The sequence below is a fragment of the Rhamphochromis sp. 'chilingali' genome (assembly GCF_963969265.1).
Source record: "Rhamphochromis sp. 'chilingali' genome assembly, chromosome: 14".
Lineage (NCBI taxonomy): Eukaryota > Metazoa > Chordata > Actinopteri > Cichliformes > Cichlidae > Rhamphochromis > Rhamphochromis sp. 'chilingali'.
The window spans coordinates 19,809,162-19,823,898 of NC_137941.1; the positions used below are offsets into that span (position 1 = coordinate 19,809,162).

The 14,737-nt window shown below is 41.2% G+C and overlaps 1 protein-coding gene across 2 annotated transcripts; it reads left to right on the plus strand.

Moving 5' to 3' along the window:
- The first annotated feature begins 259 nt into the window (after positions 1 to 259).
- On the plus strand, positions 260 to 13,193 carry LOC308410284 (beta-1,3-galactosyltransferase 1-like). 2 transcript variants are annotated; one of them, XR_013974151.1, is made up of 4 exons: positions 260 to 530; positions 5,331 to 5,505; positions 11,589 to 12,351; positions 12,459 to 13,193. XR_013974151.1 is itself a non-coding variant. In XM_080903526.1 (2 exons), the coding sequence occupies exons 1-2, from the start codon at positions 525 to 527 to the stop codon at positions 1,954 to 1,956; spliced, it is 1,134 nt and encodes a 377-aa protein (XP_080759652.1). In that variant the 5' UTR covers positions 260 to 524; the 3' UTR covers positions 1,957 to 2,769. The 2 variants fall into 2 exon arrangements, 1 of the variants encoding a protein (XP_080759652.1); XM_080903526.1 differs by lacking the exons at positions 5,331 to 5,505; positions 11,589 to 12,351; positions 12,459 to 13,193 and adding an exon at positions 829 to 2,769.
- Positions 13,194 to 14,737: the final 1,544 nt, after the last annotated feature.

A 14,737-nucleotide genomic window follows, 5' to 3' on the forward strand; every position in this document is an offset into this window, starting at 1 on the left:
CTTAGGACGGTTAGGAGTCTTTCGCAGGCGTCTCTTCTCCCCTTTGGTTTTCTTTCTTTCTCTCCCCCTCTTTCTCTCATTCATTCCCCCTGTCCTATTTATTAAAAAAAAAAAAAAAAAAAAAAAAAAAAAAAGACAAAGGATGAACTGAAGCTCTGCCATCACGTAATGTCGCATACTGCTGTTTCTGATGTCATTTAAGAAAAAAAAAAAAAAAAAAAAAAAAGGAGTCTTTCGCAGGCAAAACAAAGGTGTGGAGAAAAAAAAGGTGTGGCTGCCTCACAGGTAAGAAACGTCACACAATGCCATGGTTACTCGCTCAGCCTTAGAACAGTCATAGGATGGGCTGTTAATCCCTGGAAAGCTTTAACACTGCTTGGTGTCTGCTCTAGTCTGTCCCTGTGAAACAAAATGCCAGCGTTGACATGAATTTTTCAGCGAAACAACATCTCCTCAGTTTTTTCTTTGTATAACTGGACAAGGGGAAAAGCTTACATTTTTAGAAAACTGAATGTTAACATCCAATGAAGGTATGTAACCTTTTTAAATGCATTTTTGTCTCTCAAATAAGGGAGTAGGAAAGCAAACGGTCACTAGTTGAGAGATATTTCTATAGAAAATTTGAATAAATATGAAGCTAAAACATTACTTTAAGGTTTTATCCATTTAATGATTCTGAGGGATCCTGAGGGATCATTAAACTGATAAAACAGCCCGTGTGAGGTAATGGCACTCTAATAACTTGCATTTAATAATTGGATGAATTGATTTGTTTGAAAGCAAAACCACTGACAGAAAGATATCTCAATACCTTATCTCTCCTCTTAGCCAAGAAAGGTGGAAGGTGTGAAACCAGCAGAGGATGGGAGGTGGTGCAAGTTTTCCCAGAACAAGTATTTCGTCTTTATTCTGGTATTTGCATGTCTGTTCCTGATTTACAACAGAAATACAATAATACCAGATGAAAACCCAAAAAAGTGGATGCAAAATCAATCAGCAAATTTGTTGAATTTCTTCAGTGGTCAGAGACTAAACATATCCTCACTAAACACTACAACTAATGACAACTCCACTTCTCAAAACACAACTGTACCACCAACACCTGTTCCTTACGTGTCTCCTGGACCATATTTAGTTGAATACCCCCATGACTACCAGTACATCATAAATGAGCCACAGAAATGTGAACAGGAGAACCCATTTGTGGTTCTGATCGTTCCTGTGGCCCCAAACAATAGGCAACACCGTGACATCATCCGCAAAACCTGGGGGAGTGAAAGTCTTGTCCAGGACAAAGTGGTGAGGCTGTTCTTTTTACTGGGGCTGCACACCGGGGAGGAGGTGGAGCAGGTCCAACAGCAAGTACTTCAGGAGAGCAAAGAGCATCACGACCTGATCCAGAGCAACTTTGTGGACTGCTACAAGAATCTCACCATTAAGACCATGGTGATGCTGGAGTGGCTAACTGCACACTGCTCCAGCCCCTCTTATGCTATGAAGATTGATTCAGACATGTTTCTGAATGTACATAATCTTGTCAGTATGCTCTTGAATGCTCAAAAAGCAAACTATATGACTGGGCTTGTGGCAAGTGGCAGTACAGTACTGCGAGATCCAAGCTCTAAGTGGTACCTACCTCATGACATTTATGCTCCGCCACAGTACCCCCGCTATGCTCTGGGCCTGGGCTACATTTTGTCTTTAGACCTCCCAAAAAAGCTCGTTGAGGCATCCAGACATGTTAAAGCAGTTTACATTGAGGATGTGTATTTAGGGTTGTTAATGCAGCACCTGGGCATTCCTCCCACTGACTCCCCAAACTGGGATTACTTCCATTTATTTCCTTTGCCATATAATCGATGTGCCTTCTCCAGGATAGTAGCCACCACAACTGATCCAAACACTAACCGTGAGCAGATTTGGAATGACTTTAAAAACCCAGGCCCATACTGCTAACCATAAACTGAAAAAATAAAATAAAAATGCAACATGAAACAACAGGGCAGACTTTCCATGACTCTTTAAAAAAATATGTATTTTTATATTCACATATAGGCTATTATGATACTCATGTAAAATCCCCTAATCTCAAATTTTATTGAAACTGAACTAGTATTGTTCCACTGTATATTTAAACTACACAGTTTATGTAGTTTATTATTTAAAGAGTGACATTTTACATATCTGAGTCTTTGTTAATTAAGTTTAAAAACTATCAAAGTGAAAACGTGCAGTCACACCCGTTCTTAACACTACAAAACGTGCAGTCACACCCGTTCTTAACACTACAAAACATGATCCCTGACTGTGTTCTCAAGTTACAGTCCTCTCTGTGTTCACAGTTTCTGGGAAATGCAAGGTACACAGAAACAGATATCCTTAAGCATATTGACCTTACAGTGTATTAAATGGATATTTTGCAACAGGTCAGTGTATGATAGAATTTATTTCTCACTGCGATTAAGAAGTTGAGAATTTTCCAAGGTGCATGAATAACATTATAAACAACCTCTACCTTTGACGTCTGTTGCATATGTCCTATCAAACGGTACCCATGCATCAATTATGGGAATATACATAACATAGGGAGTGAAATATATTTATCCCTGTGGCCCTAATTTTTAATTACTTTTTAAACTTTAGTGTAGAAAATTATTTCAAACATGAGATTTCTGTTGATGTGTGTAGAAAATAGTTTAAGGCTTGAAGGATGTTCTTCTTGCTTTACTCCTTCTGTTCATGTTCTAGGCCTCATCTTTACTTACCATACTGTATATATAGAGGAAGTGATGTCTTCCAAAAATCCCCCTTTTTTAACACCTGTCTGAATGTTTCTTGCACTAAAAGACAGGCTAATATCAACCAGGTCACCACTGACATATCTAGAGTTTTTGTTTTAAAGGTTTTGTTTTATGTTTAATAAATAAACTGTCAGAAATTCCACTTACATTTTTATGAACTTTTGGATATTTAGTGATACGAATAGGATAAAACATTAAAAAACGACTGCTGCCTACACTTACCTTGGATGTTTTGAAATGTTTTTTGCACCTGGGCTAAAGACCGCTTGTGGTTCTGTACAGTAAATACAATTTTTTTTGTCAAAAGTATTTTTATTGAATTATAATATATAATTAGAATATAACTTTAACAGGTACATTATGAATACATTCTGAAGGAAACCGTTTCCAGGGCCTACTCCGTGGATCGGCTTCCTCCGAGGCGTGGACGTCTATCAGCAGAGAATGTACCTTCACCTATCAGCAGAGAATGTCCCTTAGTCTGTAACACAGTCAAATATATTCTCAAGTAATATTCAAGCATGCCATTCAGCGTGTTAGTACGAGCAGCTCGGGAGCAGCTTGGGAGAACAAGAAAACAGAGACTGCTTTAGATTGTCTTCCCAAAGTGACTCAACTTTATTCACAAGTACAACAGTTTATATAGAGGGTAAAATTCATGAGACAGCAGATTTATCAGTTTAAACCAGTACAGACCAAGATAAGGCAGCGTCTTCCTGCCCTTGGGTGAAGAAGCATCCTTTGTGTAGTTTATTAGTTCAGCTACAATTGTGATTATCTCAGCGACATATTTTCAAGGCACAAAACGAAGAGTTCTTACATTAGTGAAATCTGAAACAAACCATTTGGCCTTCAACAGGCGTCTAAAAGATTAAGAAACTAATGTAGCTGAGGGAGTGATCTCTGTGGTATTTCAACCTTGTACCAGCCTGTGATTCTCACACATCAATTCTTGGGTCAAAGAGAAAAATAACTAAAACAAAGGGGCCTTATTGAATGACAGAGTTTTCCTGCATAATGTCACTATAAAACAATATCCAGTAAATGCTCCCATGGTACTAAAATACCTAACACATTCCATGTGTAAATATGGTTTTATTATTATTATTATTTTTAAAGGTTACAGGGCAATATTAGTTTAAAGTAACTTCTATGAAAACAGGGTTTTTTCTGTTATTACCACTTAGACCAGGGCTGGGCAGTTCCAGGCCTCGAGGGCCGGTGTCCTGCAGGTTTTAGATCTCACCTTGGGTCAACACACCTGAATCACATCATTAGTTCATTACCAGGCCTCTGGAGAACTGCAGGACATGTTGAGGAGCTAATTTAGCCATTTAAATCAGCTGTGTTGGTTCAAGGACAAATCTAAAACCTGCAGGAACACCGGCCCTCGAGGCCTGGAGTTGCCCACCCCTGAGTTAGACAAATATTTACAACTGCTGACTATTACATTAGGCTCTTCTGAATATCTGTCTACATTATGCATGCGTGACCAATAACTGCTTAATGTATTTTAAAGTAAAGCTGTACATGAAGGTACTGAATAGATCTTCTTATTTACATTTACAATTCTGACATGTGAAGTGTGTAACAGTGAAAATCTTAGAAAGGTTAAATGCAGACACTTTGTGGCTATTTTGTACGCCACAATTAAACAACGGGATGAAATGGAACGAGTTGAACCTGTATGTCGACTGATTTGTGTGTGCAATAAATAGCTGATACAGCTAAGTTTTAGGAAATGTGTCTGTTATGTGTTTTTTTTTTTTTACATGTATGTGTGTACTTTCATGGCTCTTTCATCATCCACTTACCTTTCATCTGGAACTCAGTTATGTTTTTGTAAAATTTGCCAACAGCTGTTAAAAATATCTCTTTTCATTTTAAATAGAACAAGACTTAATTGATTAATATGGCAATGTTATCTACAGACACCCACAGTAAGTTAACCTTGTAACTTAGTTGCAGCAGGTCATACAATATTACAGTTGTGGTTACCTTGTTCTCCTTAGACGTTTCCACAGATGAAATCCAGAAACAGCTGTGAGAATTGGCTCAGAAAAATACACGGAGGTGTATTTTCTCATATGTAGCACACAGCAGGATACAGTTAAGTTAATACAAGTTTTCACAACCACTGACAAGGACCTTGTACTTTTGATTATCAGCTTCCAGCAAACTAAGTTGGGGGAATGGGAATGGTATTCTGTAATGTACATGCATGTTAAATTTAACTTTTAAAATAAAAACAGAAGATTTGCTCCTTCGTAGGGTCTCCCAAGGGAAAATGGGCCTGGCAAAGCGTTTTAGAGATGAGAGAAAGATCAAGGGAACATTTAATCATTGTAGGGGCTCACCATGGAGCCAGGCCTTTTCTCTCTGCTTCATTATGTATCAGTGGTTATTGGGGGACCACGACACTGCTTCGAACTTACAGGTCAACTATGTACAGACAGTTTTCAGTGTTTCACACTCAGATTTTTCATCCATCTCCTCTGCTCTCCTTCCTTTTTTTGCTCAACGTCACAGGTCCCACCATTCTATTAAGATCAAATTGGGAGTGATGACTTGCAGCTGTGGCAGCCAGACTCTCCTGACTCCAACCCTGAACCCTCTGCTTCACCTCTCCCCTGCTGTTGAGCCGCAAGCCACACCCGGTCACCACACTCTGCTTTGTGGACTTTTCTTTCTTTCCCCTCTTTCTGTAAGGCCATTTCTTTGTTTTTGTCTTTGTTAGGGAAGGCATTTTTACAATGAGCCAACACTGCTTCCATGGGGTAAAACCCGAGATTATAACATTGACTTAACTTGATTAGATAACCAGTACTTCTTGTTCTTTCATTTACAAGTTTGCATGCGTAATCAACACAGCACAGATTTCCAGACTTTTCTACTTTCATCCTTTGCCGTGCAACAGATTTGTGGACTTAGAATGATTTAGACCCCACTCCTACAAAACTGCTCAAAAAAGTCCTGCCGTTGATTGATGGTTCAATCTTAAATATGATCAAGCTATCTCTAATAATCAGCTATGTACTGCAGGCCTTCAAGCTGGCAGTAGTTAAACCATTTCTTTAAAAAACCCCATCTCTGGACTATTAAAACCCGATTCTTTGATCACCATGATAGAACAGAGAAAACCCGACTCAGAGTGGTCAAAACATTTATATTTCTTTATTCAATCATCTTCTGGAAGAGAGAGCCCTGCACAGCCCCAAAAACCAGTTGAAGAAACTCTAACATTAGAATTTAAAAATGTGTCTCATATAGGTGTTATTTTGGTCCTAAGAATATATTTATTACATGACAGAACCCAGCTGTCTTAACTAATAATAGGACAATCTCCAACCTTTCTTTCACATCCAAAATTCTTGAAAGAGTAGTTGTCAAACAGCTAACAGATCATCTGCAGGGAAATGGCTTATTTAAAGAGTTTAAGTCAGGTTTCAGAGCTCATCACAGCACAGAAACAGCTTTAGTGAAGGTTAAAAATGATCTTCTTATGGCCTCTGACAGTGGACTCATCTCTGTGCTTGTCCTGCTTGATATAGTGCAGATTAGATTAGAGATATCCTGTCTCAGAGTGACGCTGAAAAACTAGTTCATGCATTTATTACTTCCAGGCTGAACTACTGTAATTCATTATTATCAGGATGTCCTTAAAACCCCATGAAAAGCCTTCAGCTAATCCAAAATGCTGCAGCAAGAGTTACTGACAGGGACTAGAAAGAGAGAGCATATTTCTCCTGTATTGTGTTTCCTTCATTGGCTCCCGGCTGAATCCAGAATTGAATTCATAATCATGCTCCTCACATACAAGGTAATAAATAATCAGGCCCCATCTTATCTTAATGATCTTGTAGTACAACATCACCCTATTAAAGCACTTCACTCTCACACTGTGGGCTTACTTGTTGTTCCTAGAACCTTCAGTTCTCAGGCCTTCAGTTAGGAGCCTTCAGTTTGTGTGCCCCTCGTCAATGGAACCAGCTTCCAGTTTGGATTCAGGAGACAGACACTATCTCTACTTTTAAGATTAGGCTTAAAACCATCCTTTTTGCTAAAGCATATTAGTTAGGGCTGGATCAGGTGACTCTGAATCTCCCTTATTTATGCTGCAATAGGGCTGTATCCCAAGTCAGGGTCTGCAGCCTTAACGGTCTACAAGGGCCGCGTACTCAAAGACAACTAAGGCTGGAAGTGGGAGGCTTGTGAAATGGGACAGTCCAGCCTACAAAATTCCGTCACCAGCTGGACACGCCCTTACCACTTCTCCCGATGGATGCGGAAAACACTGGCGTGCACAGATAGAGACGAGGTGGTGCTGAAGCACTTGCCCTTTTGCCCTCAGTCCAAAAAAGTGCCCTTTTGAAAGACGTGATTTTTTTTTTTTTTTAAGCTGCGCGATTTAAAAAGGTGTGAAAATAATGGCTTGATTTGTGCCCCTTCTTCAAAGACACCCGAACCCTGTCGCTTTTTCACTGTCACCGTGTCACGTGAACACGCTTGCAGTTCATTTGTTGTGAGGCGTGTAGCAGCGGCATGACATAGGACTACTTGGAGTAGGCATAGTAGGCTAACTATAGCGACTGGGAGCCACGGCGGACAACACGGCAGCTCTTTCCTTTCCCAACCAGTCAGGTAACCCATGAATCGAGTGAAATTATTCTGTTTGCCCTCTAAGACCAACCTGCAATTGTTTTGTTGTGAAGTAGCCTGTCAGAAACTGCACATGACAAACTTTGCCAGCTTGCCCCCTCCATCCATCCATATGGATAAACAAAAAAACGACACATTTAAAATGTAACCTAAACCATTTAGGCAACCCCCACTCTCCATCAATTCCGACCTGATTGTGACAGAACAGTGACATTGTTATTGGTAGTTTGAAGGGTACGGTGTTGGGGGTGGTGCATGTTAAAAGTTTTGAGAAGCACTGGTTAGACATGTTAATTTTTTTTGGTGTAACATATTGGCAACATTAACACATTAATTTGCTAAAGGAAAAATAGGCAGTTCCCAATTGCCTGTGAAAACGACCATTCTGCCCTGTTCTTGTAATGACCACAGTCAGTCTTATTCGTTCTCATACATTTTGGTCTATTTATTTACTAATTTCAGCAAGCATAATGCCTAGGAAAGAGAGGCTGAGAAAGGAGAAAGAAAGGGATCTACAACAGGCAGCCCAGGGAAGCAGTTCTCTGCTCTCCTGGATGAAAGCAAAGGAAAATGAAGATGAAAGGTCAGAGTCAAGGGCAGAGTCAGGTTCTATTTTAATGTTTTAATGTAACCTGCCCCTTGCAGTTAATTCTATTGAAAAATCTTAAAAGCTGTTCACACTTAGTTTTTAATGAACTTAATCAGCAGGCATTGAGCTAACTATTATTTTGTACCTACGAAAGTTATTTCTATGTTACAAGACTTGCAGTATGGGTTATTATTAAAACTATCTGTTTAAGCTTATTATTATGATAAATAATAATACTATTATTATTATTATTGTTCCATTGTAGTCAGTCACAGCAGGGAAGCAGCTCTATGCCATCTACCAGCATAGCAAAAGAGGGAGCTATAGAAACAGATGAAGCCGCGACCAATGCAGCAACAGGTTCAGTTAGGCCTACAGACACTGATGTAGTGCTCTCTGAAGACCACAATGAGGAAGAACAGATCGATCACATAATGTCAAAGTTAGCAGCTTTACAATACCCAACAGATCCAACACACATCCATACATTTAAAATAAAGCGCAATGACAGATACGTTTCAATGTGCTGCAATGTGGGCCCATGTCAGCCTGATATACCTTACCCAAAAACTGAGGGGAGATCATTCCAGAAACAGTGGTTTTCTGCTAATGTGTGGCTGGAATACTCACCCACTGCTAATTCAATGCATTGTTTTAGTTGTCGGCTTTTCCTCTCGGATGAAAAATATAAAAGCAGAACAGCCTGGACAACTGATGGCATCAGAAAGTGGAGTACTGCTCTTGAAAAAATCAAACAACACTCCAGCGCAGAGATGCACATGACAAGCATGGTTAGATGGATCAATTTCCAGAAAAAGGCCCTTCAGTCTGCATTTGATGTTTCAGACGTAAAAGGGGTGGAAGTTAGAGAGCGAGAGAGGCAGACAAACAAAGAAATCCTGACAAGATTAATTGACCTAACAGTGTATCTTGCACGTCAGGGACAAGCATTCCGAGGTCATGATGAGAGTGAGTCCAGTGATAACCGTGGCAATTTTCGTGAATTAGTCAATGTATTTTCCCGCTACGATAGTGTGCTGAAAATGCATTTGGAAAAAATTGCCACAGTTAAAGCCACCAAGACAAGGCCCCAGGTGTCACTGCTTTCCAACAGAAGTCAAAATGACATCATTGCAGCACTAGGAACTTACATCAGGAAGGAGATACAACGTGAAATAAAAGAGGCTGAAATGTATTCCATTCTACTTGATGAAACCTCTGATGTTTCACACAAAGAGCAAGTGTCATTTGTTGTGCGATATTTTCATCATATGCAAATAAAGGAGAGATTCATCGAAGTGTGCAATGTTGATACAACTACAGGCCAGGAGCTGGAGAATACAGTGTTCTTGCTTCTGCAAAAGAATGGCCTAGAGATGAAGAACATGTATGGTCAAGGCTATGATGGAGCAGCCAACATGAGTGGCATGTATAAAGGTCTCCAAGCTAGAATCCGTGCACACAATGAGAAGGTCCTCTATGTTCACTGCAAAGCCCATTGCCTCAATTTGGTACTAGTGGAGGCATCAAAGTCCAGCAAGCATTTTGTGACATTTTTCAACTTGGTGGAGAAATTGTATGCCTTTTGCTCAGGCTCCCCAAAGCGTCATGCTGCCTTGGTCAAATTTCAGGAGTCTCTCTTTCCTGGACAATGTGTTATGGAGCTCCAGCAGCTGTCAGATACTCGATGGGCTTGCAGGGAAAAAGCACTGAAGGCACTTCAGAGAAATTTGAAAGCCATTTTGATGCTCCTTGATGACATCAGTGACAGTGACCCACCTAACCTGGCCCAAGGTGATGCTCAGATGTACAGAAATGCCATTAATTTTATGTTCATTCTCTGCATGGAAATCACCACACCAGTATTCGAAGTCACTGCTTTGGCATCAGATTCTCTGCAGGAAGAAGGGTTGGACCATTCCACTGCCTACAAGGTAATTGATGGTGTGCTTCACACATTGCAAACCATGAGGTCTGAGGAGAAATTTGGAGAGATATTTAGATGTGCATCAGAGAAGGCAGAGAGTTTCAACATTCCAGTACCTACCGTGGTGCCTGGTCAGGAGAGAAAGCGGAAAGTTCCAGTGCGTTTCCAACACAGCACCACAGTGTCTCAAGTAGGTGCTCAGTTTGAGTCAGTGGAGGCATATTTCAGGAGTGGTGTATATTTCACCTTTCTGGACATCATGACTGGGGAACTGAACAGGAGGTTCAAAGGGGACAATACTGGAAGCCCAACGGCCAGAATCATTCAGTCCTTCCAGCCCTTAACTGTGCATGCTAACTGGGTAGGCCCACCAAACCCAGAAGCCATTGAAGCTGTCCACATCCTCTGTGAATTCTATGGAGAAGATGAGGACCAGCTCAAAACAGAATTAAAGGTCTTCCACTCCAGCTTTAGTTCAAAAGACCTCAGAGAAATATTTCTGATACTGAGGGAAAATAATGGCCAGCTGATCTTTCCTGCCTTTGTCAAAATGATTCAGATCTACGCAACACTACCAGTGACAACTGCGACAGTTGAAAGATCCTTTTCAAAGCTAAAAATAATCAAAAATAAACTAAGAAGTTTGTGTGGAGAAGAAAGGTTGTCTGATCTCCTCTTGTTGGCCATTGAGAAAGATGTGGAGATCAATTACAACGAGGTCATCAACATCTACAAAGACATGGCACCAAGAAGGATGCTTCTTTAGAGCAGTACACTCCATTTAATGGACACTTGAGAATATGTATGTATATGGTTTAGAGTTGGATACAGATTTTATCTTTTTGTGGTGTGATTTTTGATTTTTAGAGAATGTTTTGAAATAAAAGTCAAATTGCATTTAACCTGTGCGATTTTTTTATTATAAAAAGAAAAGGTTTTCCACATATGCAAAAAGTGCCCTTTTTTCCCCCTGGAGCACTTGCCCCCCAAAATGTCTGTGCACGCCACTGGCGGAAAACATACTCGCTACAACAAGTCCCTCGTCACAGACGAGTGATTTTGTTGCGACTAATCCAAAACCACGTTCAGGTAGAGTGGAAAAAAACACATACTGATACTATGGGCAGAAATCTGTGCCATCAGAAACTGAATTTGAATAAGTTCAATTTGAATTTGAATTGCTCAGATTGAATCTGAATTGTAACTTGAATAAATGCTTTTGCTGCCCATACGATACTGCTACTGACATTTGAAGTGTGTGTATTTGAAAACGGTGCACTAGCTTAAAACTCCGATATTCACCACTGTAGACGTGAGTCTCAAATAGGAGTATGTGGACCACCACCCTTTTCAGTGAACCAGTACATTTTAGTACATTTCCCTCAAGTACAATAATGAAAAAAAAAAGTGTAGACACGTAAAGTCAGATTTGTAAACTGCAACAACACCAACATCCATAATGATGATAATTAAAACATAATTAAACATAATAACATAACATAACATAACATAATAACATAATAACATAATAATAATAATAATAATAATAATAACATAATAACATAACATAATTAAAACAATTTCTGTCATTTACCATATTTCCCTTCACCAGACATGACCCCTGTACTGCACGATCAACCTGAGTGTCCCAGTCCTGGACAGGTTTTTCAATGATGAGGACACTAGGCCCAATTTCCGCCTGAGCATAGAGTCTCTGAACGTGCTGCTGAATCTCCTTAACCAGGATCGGAGACATATAGTTGGGGTGCCACAATTGAGGTCCTTGTTTTTGCATTCTGGCTGGCAAGTGAAGCATCCTACAGAGTCTTTTCCAGGGTGTTTGCAATACCCCATTCCACTGTCCACCGCATGGGTCACAGAGGAGGTGGTGGCTATTCGCCATCAGGTCATCCACCTCCCTCGGACCCCTGAAGATCTACACATCGTGTCTCATGGGTTTGCAGAGCTGGCAAAACACAGAGCCTTTTTGAAAGCTACTGGTGCAATTGACTCCTGCCATGTCCCCATCAAGCCTCCCAGTGGCCCTGACGGTCAGTGCTACAGGAGCAGGAAATTGGTCCCCTCCATTATCCTGCAGACGGTTTGTGACCATCAGGGCCGCATCATTGATACATATGTGGGCTGGACGGGGTCCGTGCATGGCTCCGCAACAGCCCACTGTATTGGCAGGCCATTTACCCTCCTCCAGGGCATTTCATCCTTGCAGATGGAGGGTACCCATGTCTCCAGCATCCACTCCCCATCATCACTCCCAACAAGAGGCCAGTCCAAGGTTCTCATCATTCCAGGGCAATGATGAAGACAAGGTTCCGGGCCATCTTCCTCCAAGCACCACACCTTTGTGCCACATATAAGTCAGTAGGATACATAGCCATTGCTTCACTAATAATCATCATGATATAATGGGGACTGTATGCTCATGTATTAGGACGCTATTTACAACACAAAACATCTGTTTCAGGTCATAACAACATCTGCCTCACTGTTGAGGATGTTGTGGCCCCCGAGGATGACGTGCAAGATGAGGGGGAGGCTGGTTTGGAGGCAGGCAGTGGGGCTCTCTGGCGGGATCGGCTATCTGCTGAGGTGTCTGCCCTGGAGGAGGTATCCCTGGACCACAATTATTGTTAGCAGGCAAGTATGCTTTTTGTAGTGCATTGTTAGAGTGCTAGAATATTATGTGTGACATCCATATTAACAGGATTGTGTGCAGCACTTTGTCCTTGCATCTTTTTGCAAACATTTCAGTGACATGGCAGCTGTCGGTTACACCACCCCTGCAAACCCAAGTGATGAGATGATGCAGTGGACAGTGGAAATGAGCACCCCTGAATAACTCCTGGCCACCAAGCTGGAAGACGCTACACTCAGTAGCTGGAAACGCAAACCACCGGTCTCACTTGTGGCACCTCATTCCTTTCTGTGGTCCTGGTCCAGCAGATTGAGCAGTACTGCCTGAGACTTCCTCCTCAGCCATATAGCAGGCCTAGTTAACAGTGCCTGTGCATACTGGGACATTCAGGTTGATCCTGGACTTCAGTGATGAGTCCTAGTGAATGATTGTCATGTTGTGTTGGGTTTTTTGTGTCATTTGTGTTGCACTGATGGTATTCCCTCAGTTCACACACTGTCCTAATGCAGTATAACAAAAGATTTTTTATTCACAGGACTTTGTACATTCCCTTCATTTTTCACATTGTTTGTTCAACAATTCAAATAAAAAGTGTGACTTGTATTAACAGAACTTAAATTATTTTGTCCACATTTTACATATCCTGCACAAACATAAATATGAAAATTATAAGTGTTTGTACAATGGGTCTTATTCACACTACCTTACTCATTTTTTTCCACAACCTTCTCCAGTAGACATATGAGCCTGTCCATTTGCTCGGCACGTCTTTCTTCAATCTCCCTCTGTAGCCTCATGTCCTCTTTGATCAATGCCAGGACTTCATTCTCCCTGTCCCTCTTCCTCTTTTCTGGTCTTGCCTCCAGCTGGGCCTCATCCTCCTGTTGTTCCACATCCTGCCCTTGGGTGCCCACTGCTGTACTGGGCCTTGGAGTGTCCTCCTGGATGGATGCAATTAGGACTGGAGGTCTGGTAGAAGGCCTCTGTCCTAACAGCTCATCCATTGGAACAAACCAGGGCCAAGTGGCAGCAGTGGTCTTCCCACTCACCCCCTCACCTGATGCGGGATACTTGCATTCAATGGTACTGTACATACTTTGTATTTTTTCTTTAGGTTGTCCCTTTTTTTTTTTTTTCACCTGCAACAGGGTGATTTGGCCCGCCAGGCCCATCTACTCCAGGATTGCCCTGATAGACGGAATATGATAGGACGTGTCAATGATGTTAATCTCTGAACAGGATCCACAGCAAAATGTGCCAACTTTGAACTACAAGAGAGGACAGGCACTCTCTATTATGCCCAACAGATTTATGCATGCATACTGTTGCTATACCTCCAACCCGCAGCGGCTGAGTTCTTGGCACCAGTGAACAGGTGTTCGTTTTCACCCCGGAGTTTGATGAGCTCAGTCGTCGGCTACTTACTCCCTGGAATATGACAGGACATTGGAGGACATTCTCTACCATCTTACACTACTGTTTCATCATTTTTCTGTTTGACGTATAGTATAATATGTTTGCACATTCAGCTGTGTGCAGACTCCCAACTTAAATCTCAGCCAGACCGATTTTCTTAGTAACAAATACAACATTGACATAAGCCAAGCAATAACATTTGTAAATTATTTGGGTGACTTATGTGACAAGTTTAACCTGAGGGGTGACGGGGCGTGGGCGTTGGGACGGAGTACCCTGTTCTCGCCAACTGGATGAGTTATTGGTAACAGATGTCTCCGAGAACATCAGAGCACTTGTACTGCAGATATGTGATGTGTTGACACATTGCGCAGATATTTGGAGTTTACACAGCTACGTTTTTGTCTGTTGTTGTCTTAACGGGTTTTTTTTGGAGGGTGACCCTCACAAGGTAATATTAAAACTGACCAGTTAAAAAAAAAAATACTGTGTATTTACAGTCACCTACATGTGACGACTGTGGATGAATTCACCGTGACATGTACAATTACACTGCCATTATCTTTTGCATGTTGACATTCGTGTTGGTACTTCCAAAGTAACATACATTTATGGATGTGAGTTTCTGCCGCCTCTGTACCTGAATTGTCCAGGCTGTGCGATGCATTCTGGGATATGCTGGGCCACGAAGG